The 13,051-nt window shown below is 38.9% G+C and overlaps 1 protein-coding gene across 2 annotated transcripts in view; it reads right to left on the bottom strand.

The window, feature by feature from the left end:
- The window catches only part of plecb (plectin b), a 115,553-nt gene extending 107,180 nt beyond the window's left edge, over window positions 1–8,373 (bottom strand). For both annotated transcript variants that reach the window (XM_088014277.1, XM_088014275.1), the window contains exon 1: window positions 8,069–8,373. In XM_088014277.1, the coding sequence (XP_087870403.1) occupies window positions 8,069–8,159 (91 nt within the window). In that variant the 5' untranslated portion in view covers window positions 8,160–8,373. The remainder of the gene's footprint in view (window positions 1–8,068) is intronic.
- Window positions 8,374–13,051: the final 4,678 nt, after the last annotated feature.

The raw sequence follows: 13,051 nt of genomic DNA on the forward strand, positions 1-13,051 counted from the left end.
CATGCTCCGATCTGCGCACAACGAATTTATTCATTGGCATTACTTTGTAAAGACGAATGAAATAGATCAACTTTCTATGAAACCCTTACATGTGAGAGTAAAAAATAAGAATCTAGGTGTACAGAAATACAAGTTAAAACAACCGATGAAACCAAACAGGTAAAAAAAAAAAAAAAAAAAACTACATAAAAATCAATTAATCAGTGGAAAATAGGTATGTTCAAATCAGAGATTTGCAGATTATTTCTGATCTCCGTTTTTTTATTGAGACCTAATTTTTCTTGTTTTCAATTAAAAGTTAAAAAGTATTATTAACAGTGTTTTTATTAATTACTTATATGAAGTTTATGCAACGAATTTGCGGAACAAATCTGAGAATAGATCAATATTTACTTTTAAGAAAATAATAAAACATATTTTTTCAATGTATGATGAAATATATTGATTCAATAGAGTGTGGCAACATTACAAAGATCATTTTTCTTTGTTAATATTAGTTTCTTATATACAAATCACCTGGTTTATGTCTAAAGATCTCTCTGTATGGACGGTTGATTGTTGCTTATGGTATAGTCGACTGTGTAATTTTTTTTTCTTCAAACTACTCCATTAAATTCTTCTATCTATATCAACACATGCCAAGTTTATTTCAAATTGTAAATGCTTGAAGTAAATAAATGAATTAACTAAGAAAACTTCCAGGAAAGACATTTACAGAAAGTCCTACGGATGTACTTGATCCTTCGCCAGCTTGAAGGTATGAAACGACTAAAACTGCAACAACATCACAGGGCAAAGTAGCAACATTTCTACTCTGGCTTTGTTTCAGCATCTTGAATCGGCAGCAGTCCCTTAAAGATAGTGTCTCAAATAGTTTTCAACACCTGCTGTGTTTTCTCTAACTGAGCCGATGATGAAACAGAAATCACACCAAAGTGTTGCTGTTAGCTTGTTCTCTTAGCGCTAACGTGTGATACATTCACTGAGCGGATAAAGATTGGATTTCTGAGCTTCAAGAAGTCAGCTGCTATTCAAGCTGAAAGCAAAAGGAGAACAAAATGCCTCAGTATTATCAACCTAACATGTCCAAGTTTGGTAAAACCTTACATCCCACACAGTTACACCGTTAGTATTTATGAGTGTAAATCAAAATGATGCATGTATGGAAATATTCTGTAGCTGTACCTCTGGATCAAACGTTAACCTGTCTACACTGTTTTGCTATTTTTTACGGCTTCCGTCTCTCTCGCATGCTAACAGGCATAAACACCAGAGCATCAGGCGTTTAAAGAGCGAGCAGCCTCTGTTCTGCAAAATTATTAGCTGTTTGACACGAAGGTCAACAGATTGGCTGAAGATTGCGGTGCTGCTTCTTTCTCTCCCTTAAATGGGCCTGAAGGAATCCCGGCGTATTCAATACCGATGACACCCTGCCCCGGTGTAACCTCCGCCCTCAGCCATGTGTCACCGCTGATCTACTCCAGGCAGAAAGGGAAGGCGTGGGCGTAAATGAGAAAAACAAACAAAAAAGTAAATCGAAATGTTTTTTGTTTTTCCTTTCCGACTTTATCAGCTGTCACAGCACAATGCTTATCCCAGCTGATTCATCAAGCTACACCCGTCAGGCACCGACTGCTGCGCTTTATCTGAATTCATATTTGACAGAAACAGAGTGGCTGGAAAGTTCCACTGCCAACTCTGTTCATGTCTAGTTTGCATAAAAGGTACCAGAGAGTTGTTAAAAACGTTAAAAATTGACCCCATTTGGCTAGACTGTAGATGAGAGAAAACTTTACCAAAAATGTCATGTACACTGCAAGAAACGCAAAGTCTTACCAAGTGGTTTTGGTCTAGTTTCTAGTGCAAATATTTTAGTACACTAAGAAAAAGACAAAACTAACTTTTAAGTAACTTTTCAGCAAGATATACGAGGTTGGTTTTAGTCAATAATTCCTTAATATTGATGAAAAAGTTCTAGTTCCTTTAGTAGATTATTCCACTTATAACAGTTTTTTATGAGAAACATATGAATTTGGTCAAATTAAAAATAAATGAAAACTGCTCTTCTAATGGTAATTGCCAGATAGAGTGGAGCGAGAAGGTCAAACTTTAAGAAATTCCAGTTATGAATCTGTTAGTTATATGAAATCAAGACAGATGGAAATAGTGGAGTTTTACTGGACAAAAAAAAAAAAAAAGAATGAATGAATGAATATTGGATACATTTTGGTGATCGCACCTTGTTTTTGGATTTAAATAATCTAAGAAACATCTGGTAAAATCCATGTAAGCTGAAGTTCCTACAGAGTATGATGCCACATTTATTACAAAATACTGACTTTACATAACCAGCTGAAGTCATAAAACTGCCTTAAATCTGTCAACGCTTTCTAAAAGTCAAACCTGAAAAGCAGCGTTAGTCCGCTGTCGACCGCACTGCAGCTGCGGAGATGAATCAAACCTGACGGCTTGGTGCCAATCCAAAAACAGAACAGGCTGAGATAATCGTTTTCTATGCTTTAAAACATCAAAACAAATGGAAATAAAGCAACAACCTGACAAGCAGAAAGTCACCACTTTAGTCACCGTTTATGACTAAATGGTGTACAATATCTGGATTTTGTAGCCCAGTGGCATGTGTCAGTCCAAAAACATCACCGACTGACGTAAACGCTGAGGAAGGAAGAAAGTTAAAAAAAAAAAAACGAGGTGTGTACAATATTAAGATTATTAACAGAGAAGTGAAACTTTTTGTCTGTTACGATAAAGAGATAGCGAAAATCTCGTTGCATTCCTGTGACATTCATCTCGTCTGTTCCATCCATGACAAGTTAGCTCAGTAAAGGCCAGAACTGAGCCGTAAACTTTAGATAAAATACGCAATGAAAAATAAATACATTTTTAATCCTTTGCATCAACGAAAGTACGCTAAATTTTGGTTTCACTAAATAAATAAATCTATACTAAAAAACAAACTATTTAGAGCTACTTTTGCACCATAAAAAAACTAATTACACATCAACATTTGATATGTAATGACAGCATTTGGAAAAAAATTTAATGTTTCAATTGATGATTTTTATGCTTTCGTGACGTAAATTATTTTGAACTGCCTTGTTTTATATATATATTATATATATATACCCTGTTGCCCTGCGACAGACTGGCGACCTGTCCAGGGTGTACCCCGCCTCTCGCCCGGAACGTGAGCTGGAGATAGGCACCAGCACCCCTCCCGACCCCACTGAGGGACAAGGGTGAAGGAAAATGGATGGATGGATATATATACCCAATTTTGCTACTTTCTCTTAGTTTTGAAAGTGTGAAAAACTACTATCTAAACAACCTTGCAGCCCATATTTCCATAGTAACGCGTGACTAAATCAAATTCAAAAATGTTTTATAACTGAAGCAGAGTATACAGCATTTACAAAGAGAAAATCATCTCTATAAGCTACAGAGATAAGTCAAAATTTTATTCTAGAATAAAATCAAATTATTCATCCTTCAAAAGAGTCTGATTTCTCTAGCCAAGAACATTCTGGAAACTTTCATATCTCATAACTAAACGGCACATGACTGCAGCTATATTTAGACAGACTATGGAGGTTAGCTGTGGCTGTGCACTATAAAAAGCCCTCACTGCCACCATGATGGGGGCAATTCCCTGCTAAAGAAACCCAGGAACATCAGCATCAGCTGCCGGGACAAATTGAGTTGCGAGGACAACGGGATGACAGCCAAGCCTTGACCGTCCAGCCGTCTACAATTCAGAGAAGGCAATGAGACAGCGGTGAGTAATCTTAGACAGGACTGACTGATAAACTATAAGTGGACCCTCATTCATTTGGAAAGCATTTGTGATGTCAAATCAAGTCAGATTTTCAGTTCTGGATTGTGTTCTTGAAAGATGGCTGATGATAATTTATGGGCTGATCTAAGAAGTTGTTTTAGACACATAAACCATTGACATTGGCAACTGTTCAGTGAACTCCAGGGTCAGCTGCCCTCAGTGCCCTGCCACTGAGCATCAGAAGCATGAAATTCACTTATAAAGACGCCAACCGAAAGAGCAAAAACAGAGCAAACACTGGAAAGACTGCAGACACACGTGACTTCAGTTCAGCAGAGAGACATACGCTGGCTAATATTGTCCCAAGGGATTGTTGTGTGGAAAGTAACTGTTAACTGAGACAAAGCTAGCTGGGGTTTTAATGCGACAGATAGACATCAAAAAGGTTTGACAGGATTTCATATCCAGCACGATCCTATGCAGGAGCAAGATTTGCTGCAACAACAAATCATTTGATTTCGTTACCAGATTTGCGCATAATAGAAACTGAAGATTTTGCAGAACAGGTCATGAACAGTCAGAGTGAAACACCTGTGAGTCGGCATCTTTGAATCAGTAAATCCAAAAGGTTGGATTTATATTTAGATCCTAGACTGGATCATTCTAACACACAAATGTGCTTTTGACAGTCTCTTCTGTCAAAGTGCTGGGTGTGTGTAATTCTACTTTACTTATTATTTGCTAATATTTACAAAGCACCCAATCGAGAACATTTTCTTTTCCTTGGCGCTGATTGGCTGTACCCCCAAATGAATAGATCAGGAACATTACAATGTTAGCTTTCACAGTAGCACTAAGATGGTTTCAACTGAGTGTATTCATGAATATTAAGACCTATTTGTTGTTTGAACTATTAAAGTAGGCAGTTACAAGCATTTTTAGAGGGGTTATCAAGTATTTCCAGATTTCAGATATTCGAGTGCGACTGTGGTCCCTATCCTCAACGAATACCAATCCACTGTACTGCTTAGTAGTGTTATCCCTGACCTGTCAGTTGTGTTGCTTGGTCTTTATGGCACTGCTTGTTGACAATGAACCTCTGAGAATTTCACAGAGCAGCTGCAGATGATTGCAATACCTTTTCTGAGTGATACAAAGTCACACTGGATTTTCTAGATTTATTCTCGTGAGGCATTTTGAAAGTGAGTTTTTTTTTTTTCCTTTTGCTTCCTCTTGTGATACTTTGTGTTGATTTATCATATAAAATCCCAACAAAATACATTTAAGGCATAGTTGTACTGCGACAATGTTTGTGGAAAAGTTTTTTAAAGGCGTATGGATACTCCACCGGGTGATGTAGTTACCCTCTCCTCATTACAAATGTGAGTTGGAAAGCCTTTTTACCAGCAGCATGGGACAAAGTTTACTACTAGGAGTTGAAAGAAAGCATATTAAATACCATTTATCATTTTACTATGAAAACACGGAGCCCACACACTCAGTGTCATCAGACAAAGAAAGGGTGGAGAGGTAGGAAAATCTCTCTTGCTACGGTTCTGCCGTGGGATTTAATGGGAAACATACAAACACAAATATGCCAATGTGAGGATTAGTCTGCAACAAAGCAAACACTCACAGCACCAGCAGGCACACACACACACACACACACACACACGCACGCGCGCGCCCACACACCTATCAGATGCAGCGAGAGGGACTTGTTAATTACATAGTCAAATTAGCTCTTTGCATGGTAGCACGCAGAAGATAGCAAGAAGCAACTTTCTAACAGCTGGTCGAGGTTTTACATGATATCAGCTCAGAGTTTTAAGCAGCGGATAGTCGAGTCATCTGAAGGTTTAAACATTAAGCAGTTAGATAAAACTTTTCGTATTATCTCACCTCAGTTTTTAGATTGGGGGGAAAAAATTTTCTCAAACGTTCGGAACTAAGCATGACAACGTGTCAGGCGTAAATGTGGGCCTAAACAAATTAGAGCGGTTCAACTTCATCTGATTTGAAAACATATACAGATTGCATAACAGGCATAATTTGTAGTGCCATAAAAAGTATTTATAACCCTTATATTTTTTGCATGTTTACATTATGTAGAACCATAGAGTTTGATGAATTTTGTTGGGACAACCTGACAGCATTCTGACAGGTTCAGGGCATCTATGGAGGAGCTGGAAAGATCCATAGCTCATGTGGGAAAATACTTGGACAAAAATGCTACTATGTGCACTCCATACATTTGGCCTTTATAGAAATGTGGAAAAAAGAAAACTGTTGTTGAAATAAAACCAAATTTGCCACAAACTATGTTTTGTCAAAGAGCAACAATGTTTTGTCAAAGTTGTTCTACTCAAAAGCTTCAATCTCCCTGATAAAACCATTCATGATGGGATTCAAGTAAACTTTAAAATACAATCCACACTGTGGACCGTAGAGGAGAGGGTTTTCTACAGCACAAACCAGGAAGCTGGTCAGAGTTTAATTGAAGATGGGTGAAGCTGAAAAAGGGCAGTCCTGGAAGAAAATCTGTCTAAGACTCTAAACCGAGGCGAAAGTTCAGCTTCTGGCAGGATCACAGCCGTTAACAAAAGCTGCAACGGAAGATCCATTCATCTGTCCGTTGTCTATACCGCTCGTCCTTGTGGGGTCATTGGAGACCCAGGAATAGTTTATATGAACATGTCAGAGTGGCCCGTTCCAGAGCTAAACCAGTTGCCATGGATTGTAAACTGCTGCCCACGGATGCTCTTTAAATTGAAAATCACGTACAATTTCCCTACCGGAATTCAGCACTACTTCAAATTGACTTCATCCAATAAAATCCCAGTAGAATACTTTGACGTTTGTTGAGACGTGACAAAATGTGGAAAAGTTGCCTTTTGCAAGTCAAAGCAGCCGTTCTGCTGGCGTCAACCCGGACACACTGATAACACGGCCTTGAAAACCCATTATCTTGCACATTTACGTGGCACAAGCGAACACCGACAAACGTTATTCCTTGACAACAGCCACATACAAATGAAACATACTCTGAATAGAGAGGGGAGATGACACATGGCAGGTATGAGGCCACTCTCCAACTGGCTGTGTCATCTGTGTGTCTTAATAAGGAGAGGTGGACCACTGTGGCGCTCAGACACCATCAAGAAAGGGAACACAGAGGAACATGGAACATAAACACCTGCCACAAAGGCAGCTCCTGCTTCTCATTGTCCTCTAGCAGCAAAAAGAGAAACTTCAACATTACAAATCCCATTGGTCGAGTCACACCGGCCAGCATTTTGCAGGCAATAAGCCACACAGTCACAGGTAACATCTTTTAAAAGCAGGATGGGAAGGAGAAAATATGGGCCAGTCCTTGAAAGAAGCTTTCCCTTCTTTTAAATATTTGAATAAACAGCAGGGGGGAGGGAAAACCTTGAGCGAAAGAGAAAGTGAAAAAGCGCTAACATTTGAGGGAAACAGAGGCAACCATAGGCTCTGAAGTGAAAGATGATGCTCGCATCACCGCAAAAGAAGAAAGTGAAAAAGGGAAAGATGAGCCATGTGTGGCGGTAGATTTCCACTAATTCATCTTCAACTCTCCTGGTTTACTTTCTAGTTTTTTTTGTTGAAGAGCATGAGGATTTCCATAAAAAGGAAACTATGTAAAGCAATTCAGTGAAGCAACGCCCAGCAGCTAACTTTGGTATAAAACGGCATTTAAAACTGAAGACGAAAAGCCAAAAACCCCGCCTGCAGGGGAATTAATGAATTTCCCTGTCGCTCAGCAGCACCTGTTAATGTCCTTGCTGGATGGACGATAACTATCAACGGCGCTCAGACTTCAGCTAACCCTCCTTTCAATGCCGAGGTCAGAGGTCAGCACGCTGAGCCGGCCGTTACGTTCGCACTTCAAAGCGAAGCACTCTTGCAAATCCACTGGACTTCGGCAATGGTACGTGCGACAGTGGAAGAGTGACAGCAAACATGTGCGCCGATCAATAAAACACTCAGCAGCAAAGAGATGCAGCATGCGTGACTGCTGCTTTGTTCCCCACACACACACACACACACAAATACTTTCTCAACACACATTAGTGTGAGTAAGGTGTGTTTGCGGTTGCATGTTTGCACCTGTGTGGAGTCAGACACACCAAAAATAGATGAATTTGACCCCAAGCAGGCCAGAACAACAAACGCTAAGACATCCTTTCCATCTTTTACATGGCTTCATGCTCTAGCTGTCATCACTCTGATAGAAGTGCCGTAGGCTCCCACCTTTGTATTTCTCTCTGACATTTTCATAAGCTTGAATGAAGTCCTGCTCCTCAGCGTTGGGAGGCAGGTAGACAGGTTCGTACATAGCCATCGAGCTGTTTACACCTCCTCCTTCTTCTTCTTCTTCTCCTCCTCCTCTATCTTTCCTCTAGGCCGTGTTTTTTTCTTTTTTTGTTTGAATGGAGTGTGAGACAGCCTGTGCTGTCCTTTGCCTGCTCTCTCAGCTGAGTGAAACCTCCACAGCTCCCAACTTCACTCAGCTGCCCAATGCCACTCCCCCCTAAACGCAACCCCTCACTATGACCCCACCCTTCTTCTCCTCTACACCCTCCCACTGCCTGAGTCAGAAGTACAAATAGAAATGCGAAGTCCCGCCTTTTAAAGATATACACGCAGGCGGCTCACTCACACACACTGGGTTCTGCTGGTACAGCACCGACAGAGGCAGAAGAAACGAGACAGCAGAACGCTGTGCAATGGTTGTCCAGCTCTGTTAGTCTGGGATTAAGTTTAGATTAGACATAAGATCCAAAGTCTCAAATTTATTTGAAAAACATAAAACAACAATAATAATAATAGCATTGTTAAATACAAAAAGAATAGAAAAAAATTACAAAATTGTATTTTTTGAGTTGTAGTTCATTTTGTAGCTCATTTTTACAGATGTGAAGAGTATAAAATGTATACCTGGAGTATGCTTTTTGATAGGTTTCAAAGAGTTTCTGTTCATAATTAATTGTTTCTGATTTTAAATGCAGTTGACAGTCATGAAAAAATTAAAAGTAAAATATCCCTGCTTGTGTTCTCATTAAAACTAGGAAAATTGAGCACATTACTCCAGTTTTCAAGTCCTTCCACTGGGTTCCTGTAGCTCAGAGAATAAATGTTAAAACACTGAATCACTGAATGACTTAGCACAAAAAAATCAATCAATCAATCAATCAATGAAGACCTGTTATTGTTGTATCAACCTTCCAGACTACTCAGGTTTTCTGGTCCTTGCCAGAACCAGGAGCAGCATTGAGTCTTTATGCTCCTCTAATCTGGAACAAACTTCAAGAAAACTGCAAAAATGCCTAAACACTGAGCTCCATTAAATCAAAGCTTAAAACCCCATCTATTTAATATTGTCTTTGATTAATATTAACAAACATTGATCAATAAATTGGATGTATATCTGCTTGATGATTTTGATGGTGGCATTTCAGAAAATGTAACGTTTACTGCTGTTGTATTATTTGTTACAACTGTGTTATGTTTTTATGGTGTGAAGCACTTTGAACTGCCTTGTTGCTGAAATGGATACATAAACTTGACCTGATTTGACTTTAAGTTCCTACTGAAAAGAAGCTACATTGGAAATGTAGAGCACCCTCTCTAAAAACACTTAGAACTGCTAAATATGCAGTTACACACTGAATGCACCTTAACCTTTTCACTACCTCAGAAGCTAGCATCTACAGCCTTTTTTGTCTCAGTTCTTGGGGGTACAACCAATCACACCAAGGAAAACAAATAGCGTTCCTGTATTGGAGGCTCCAGCCAATAGCATGTCAGTTAGCATTGAGCCGAGGTAGTTCAGCCTCCACAGCTGCATTTTTTATCAACATTTTTAGACATGCTCTACGAAATAAATCCACAAATAAGAAGATTTTCACCAAATAATTTTTAGTTACGTTTCACAGAAAAAAAAGAGGTGAATGTGTGAATGATGAATCACAAATAGGTGGGGGTCTACTGTACAAAACAAACATAAATCTTAAGAGTAGGTTAGCTCACATTAGCCAGATTTCTGACAGATGTAACATTTCTGTCATTGTTGCTTTTTTAGAGAAACTACACAAACCATTCAAAGGTGGTGGAGGCCTTTTAAATACTTTTGTAACAGAGAGATGTTAGCTAGCCGGACGAACAGCCTTTCTTAGCTGAACCCTTTATCAAAGCAGAACAGTTCAAGAACCACTTCCTTTCGCACTTCAAAATAAGAGTCTTAAATATAGAATTGTGTTGTTAGGCTCAACACACACACATAATAAGACTCTGAGGGAAGTGTACATACTGTCCCCAAACAACCACAGTAGGTTTCTACTAATTTGGGCTCCTTGAGCCACAAAGCTGATTCACAATCCATTTAAAGCCTTTAAGCTCTAAAGCAATACAAAACGGAACAAGATATTATGCATATTAATACTCACTATTAATGTAAAGAATTTAAGGAATTTCTGCATCCTGTTTTCTAGCATTCAGGTGAGCTAGTTTCCCGCTAATGTATTATGGTAACTCCATTTAGATTAGCAGTGTTAGAAAATGTTTTGGTCACCTTGTACATCTAGACAAGATCATGGTACCGAGATTTCAGGGCTGCCCAGAAAAAAAAAAAAAAACCTTTTCCATATACATAGTAACAATTGTGATACATTCTTGTAAAAATGTATTTATTAATGTTTTTTTTTCCACCAAAAACTGGTGGTTATGGCAATGGTCCCAAATAATAAAATGTGGCATTATGTAAAACATTATTTAGGTAAAAGTAGGTCTGAAAGAACTACAAAATACAGCTAACACTTTGGAGTTATCGAGTAAAACATTTTCTAATTACTGAAAAAATGTTGTTTAGGGACCGGGAGATTTGGGTTCTTGATGCCAAAGTAACTTATTAGAACGATTCTATTTCATTTCTGGCCTAAGGTGTAGGAGAACATCCTTCCTGCCTGTGAGGCAGTAAAACTCTCCGGCTGGGTTCCTGTCTTAGTCATCCTCTGAAAAGAAAATCTGATGCCTGCTTCACCATTAATACGTTCATAGTCACAGTCAGAGCAGATGTGGGCCATGACACCCACCACAGAGATCAAAGTTTGGGGCAACTACTGAATATTTAGCACAGGGTTCAGCCTGTCAAGTCAGTAAAAGAAGAAAAACAAAGTCACAGTTGGAAAAAAAACAAACAAATTAGCTCCAAACAAGATGCAAAATTAATACCAGTAGCATTAGATGTGCCTAATAACATGACGATTGCAAACAGCAATCGTCATGTTATTAAATCGTCTGAGTTAACAGAGATATCCAGTGATGTCTTGTTAGGGGATTTTCTTGGTGTTCTTGGCACAACAGAAGAGATCTGATGTAGGAAAAGGAAAGTCTCTGCAAAGCTTCACTATCAGTCATTTCTTTGGCCGAGGCCAAAATGACATCAGTCAGGAGACCTTCCTGACAGGAAACACGATAAGTACGCTCTAGACTCCTTGTTGTTTGTGCTGCAGCAGGAGCGTCAGCACCTCAGACTGAAACCAAAGGGAAAGTTTTCCACCGCATGCACAGGGGTTTGTCATTTTCTGCAGCATTTTTAGACTTTGCAGACCTTCACCATTTTGTTTATATTACAGAATTAAAGGTTATGCGTTTCCAGACTGTACTTACCGTTTAAATTTGTTTGCTGCTACAATTTCAAAACCACAAACTCCATATCGTACAAAAAACCTTATAATCATTTCTCAAAGAAAAGTGTTAGTGACCACAATGTATATACTTGTTGGCCACACAGAAAACTACGGTCAGTTGGCTGGAAGGACGCCCGGAAACATTTCTCGAGCAAGAACGACAGATTTAATTGTTGGGGAAATATTTAAATTAGCAAAAACACAGACAGTTATTAATACATTAAAGAAATAATCTGCAGCAAAGTGTCATTTAGTTGGGGGTACCCTGTAAAAATAAGAACAAAACATAGTAATGGTGTGCAAACTAAAGTTCCACCTCTTATTACTCTTATTAAAGGTAACACCATTTTAGAACTGAATTTGGAAAACCACGCTGTAAAGCAGCAGACTGCAAACTAGCTATCTGAGCCAAAAGCCGAACTAATTAACGAGTCTGACAGACTCCCAAATAAGGATGCGCTGATATGATATCAGATCTTAATATTGCTCATCTGTCTGATATTCTATATATTTTACTACCGTTTTTGCTACCCTTGGCAGATAAAAATGGTCAGAAACAGACGGCAATCAGATAAAAATAAATATTGGTTGTTCATTTCGACCCAGTTTTATTCATCAAATTGATACCAATATATTAAAAAATACTGATACTGATGTTATATACTGATATGTCATAAATCCCTAACTCCCAGTGCTACTTTATAATGTATCATGATTTGAAGAACTTTAATTGAAACCCACTACTGAGTAAAAAAAATGAAAAATTGCGTATAAATACACTAACATCCACTACCTTTCTGTGTTAAATAAAGCAGCTGTCACATGTCTGACATTTTTGTTTCGCATCTCTATGTCGGCACCATGACACTGCAAAACTGTGGTATTTTGACCAGAGGTTATCGTAGCGTGATCTCAATCCTGCCTACATGAAGGAAGCCAAAGGCAAAGATACCATGTTCACTCTGTGACATCAAGACAGCAGCTGTCCTAAATAGTGAGAGTCAACTGCACGGAGTAAACCTTTAACACATCACATGCTGTAAACAGTCCCTGGCACAGGCTCCTACAAGATCACTTTCAATTTGAAGACACTTAACAATTTTACAAGCCTTATTAAACCAGCTTCCTATGATCTTACATGAAGGCATCCCCAAGCTGAGGCTGGTTTGTTTGGCTAAACTGACACTCTCTACGATCTGTGAACCTAGCTGAGCGAATTTAAAGTTCAGTAAAGTTGCAAAGAAGAGGAAGAGTGTTTTGCTTTCCACAACAGGTGCGGGCAGGGCTGCCGGTGGCACATGCATGCATTCTTTAAGGTACACACCCAAGCTTTGTCATTTAACGATCCGACACCGAGTTTGCGTCTCCCACTGCAGCTCACAGTCAGCATGTGCTAACTCTTGTCAGACAAGTATTTAATGACGGCATTCCGGCCGCATTTGGAAATGTCACTTAGAGAGGACCTTAAAGAAGGAACTGGAAACAACAAAACCAGAACACATTTCTGGTAAACAGTTACTTAAGCTTCAAAATAGCTTACGTTTAT

Source organism: Poecilia mexicana, unplaced genomic scaffold, assembly GCF_051168715.1.
Source record: "Poecilia mexicana isolate PSO_F unplaced genomic scaffold, ASM5116871v1 scaffold_16, whole genome shotgun sequence".
Lineage (NCBI taxonomy): Eukaryota > Metazoa > Chordata > Actinopteri > Cyprinodontiformes > Poeciliidae > Poecilia > Poecilia mexicana.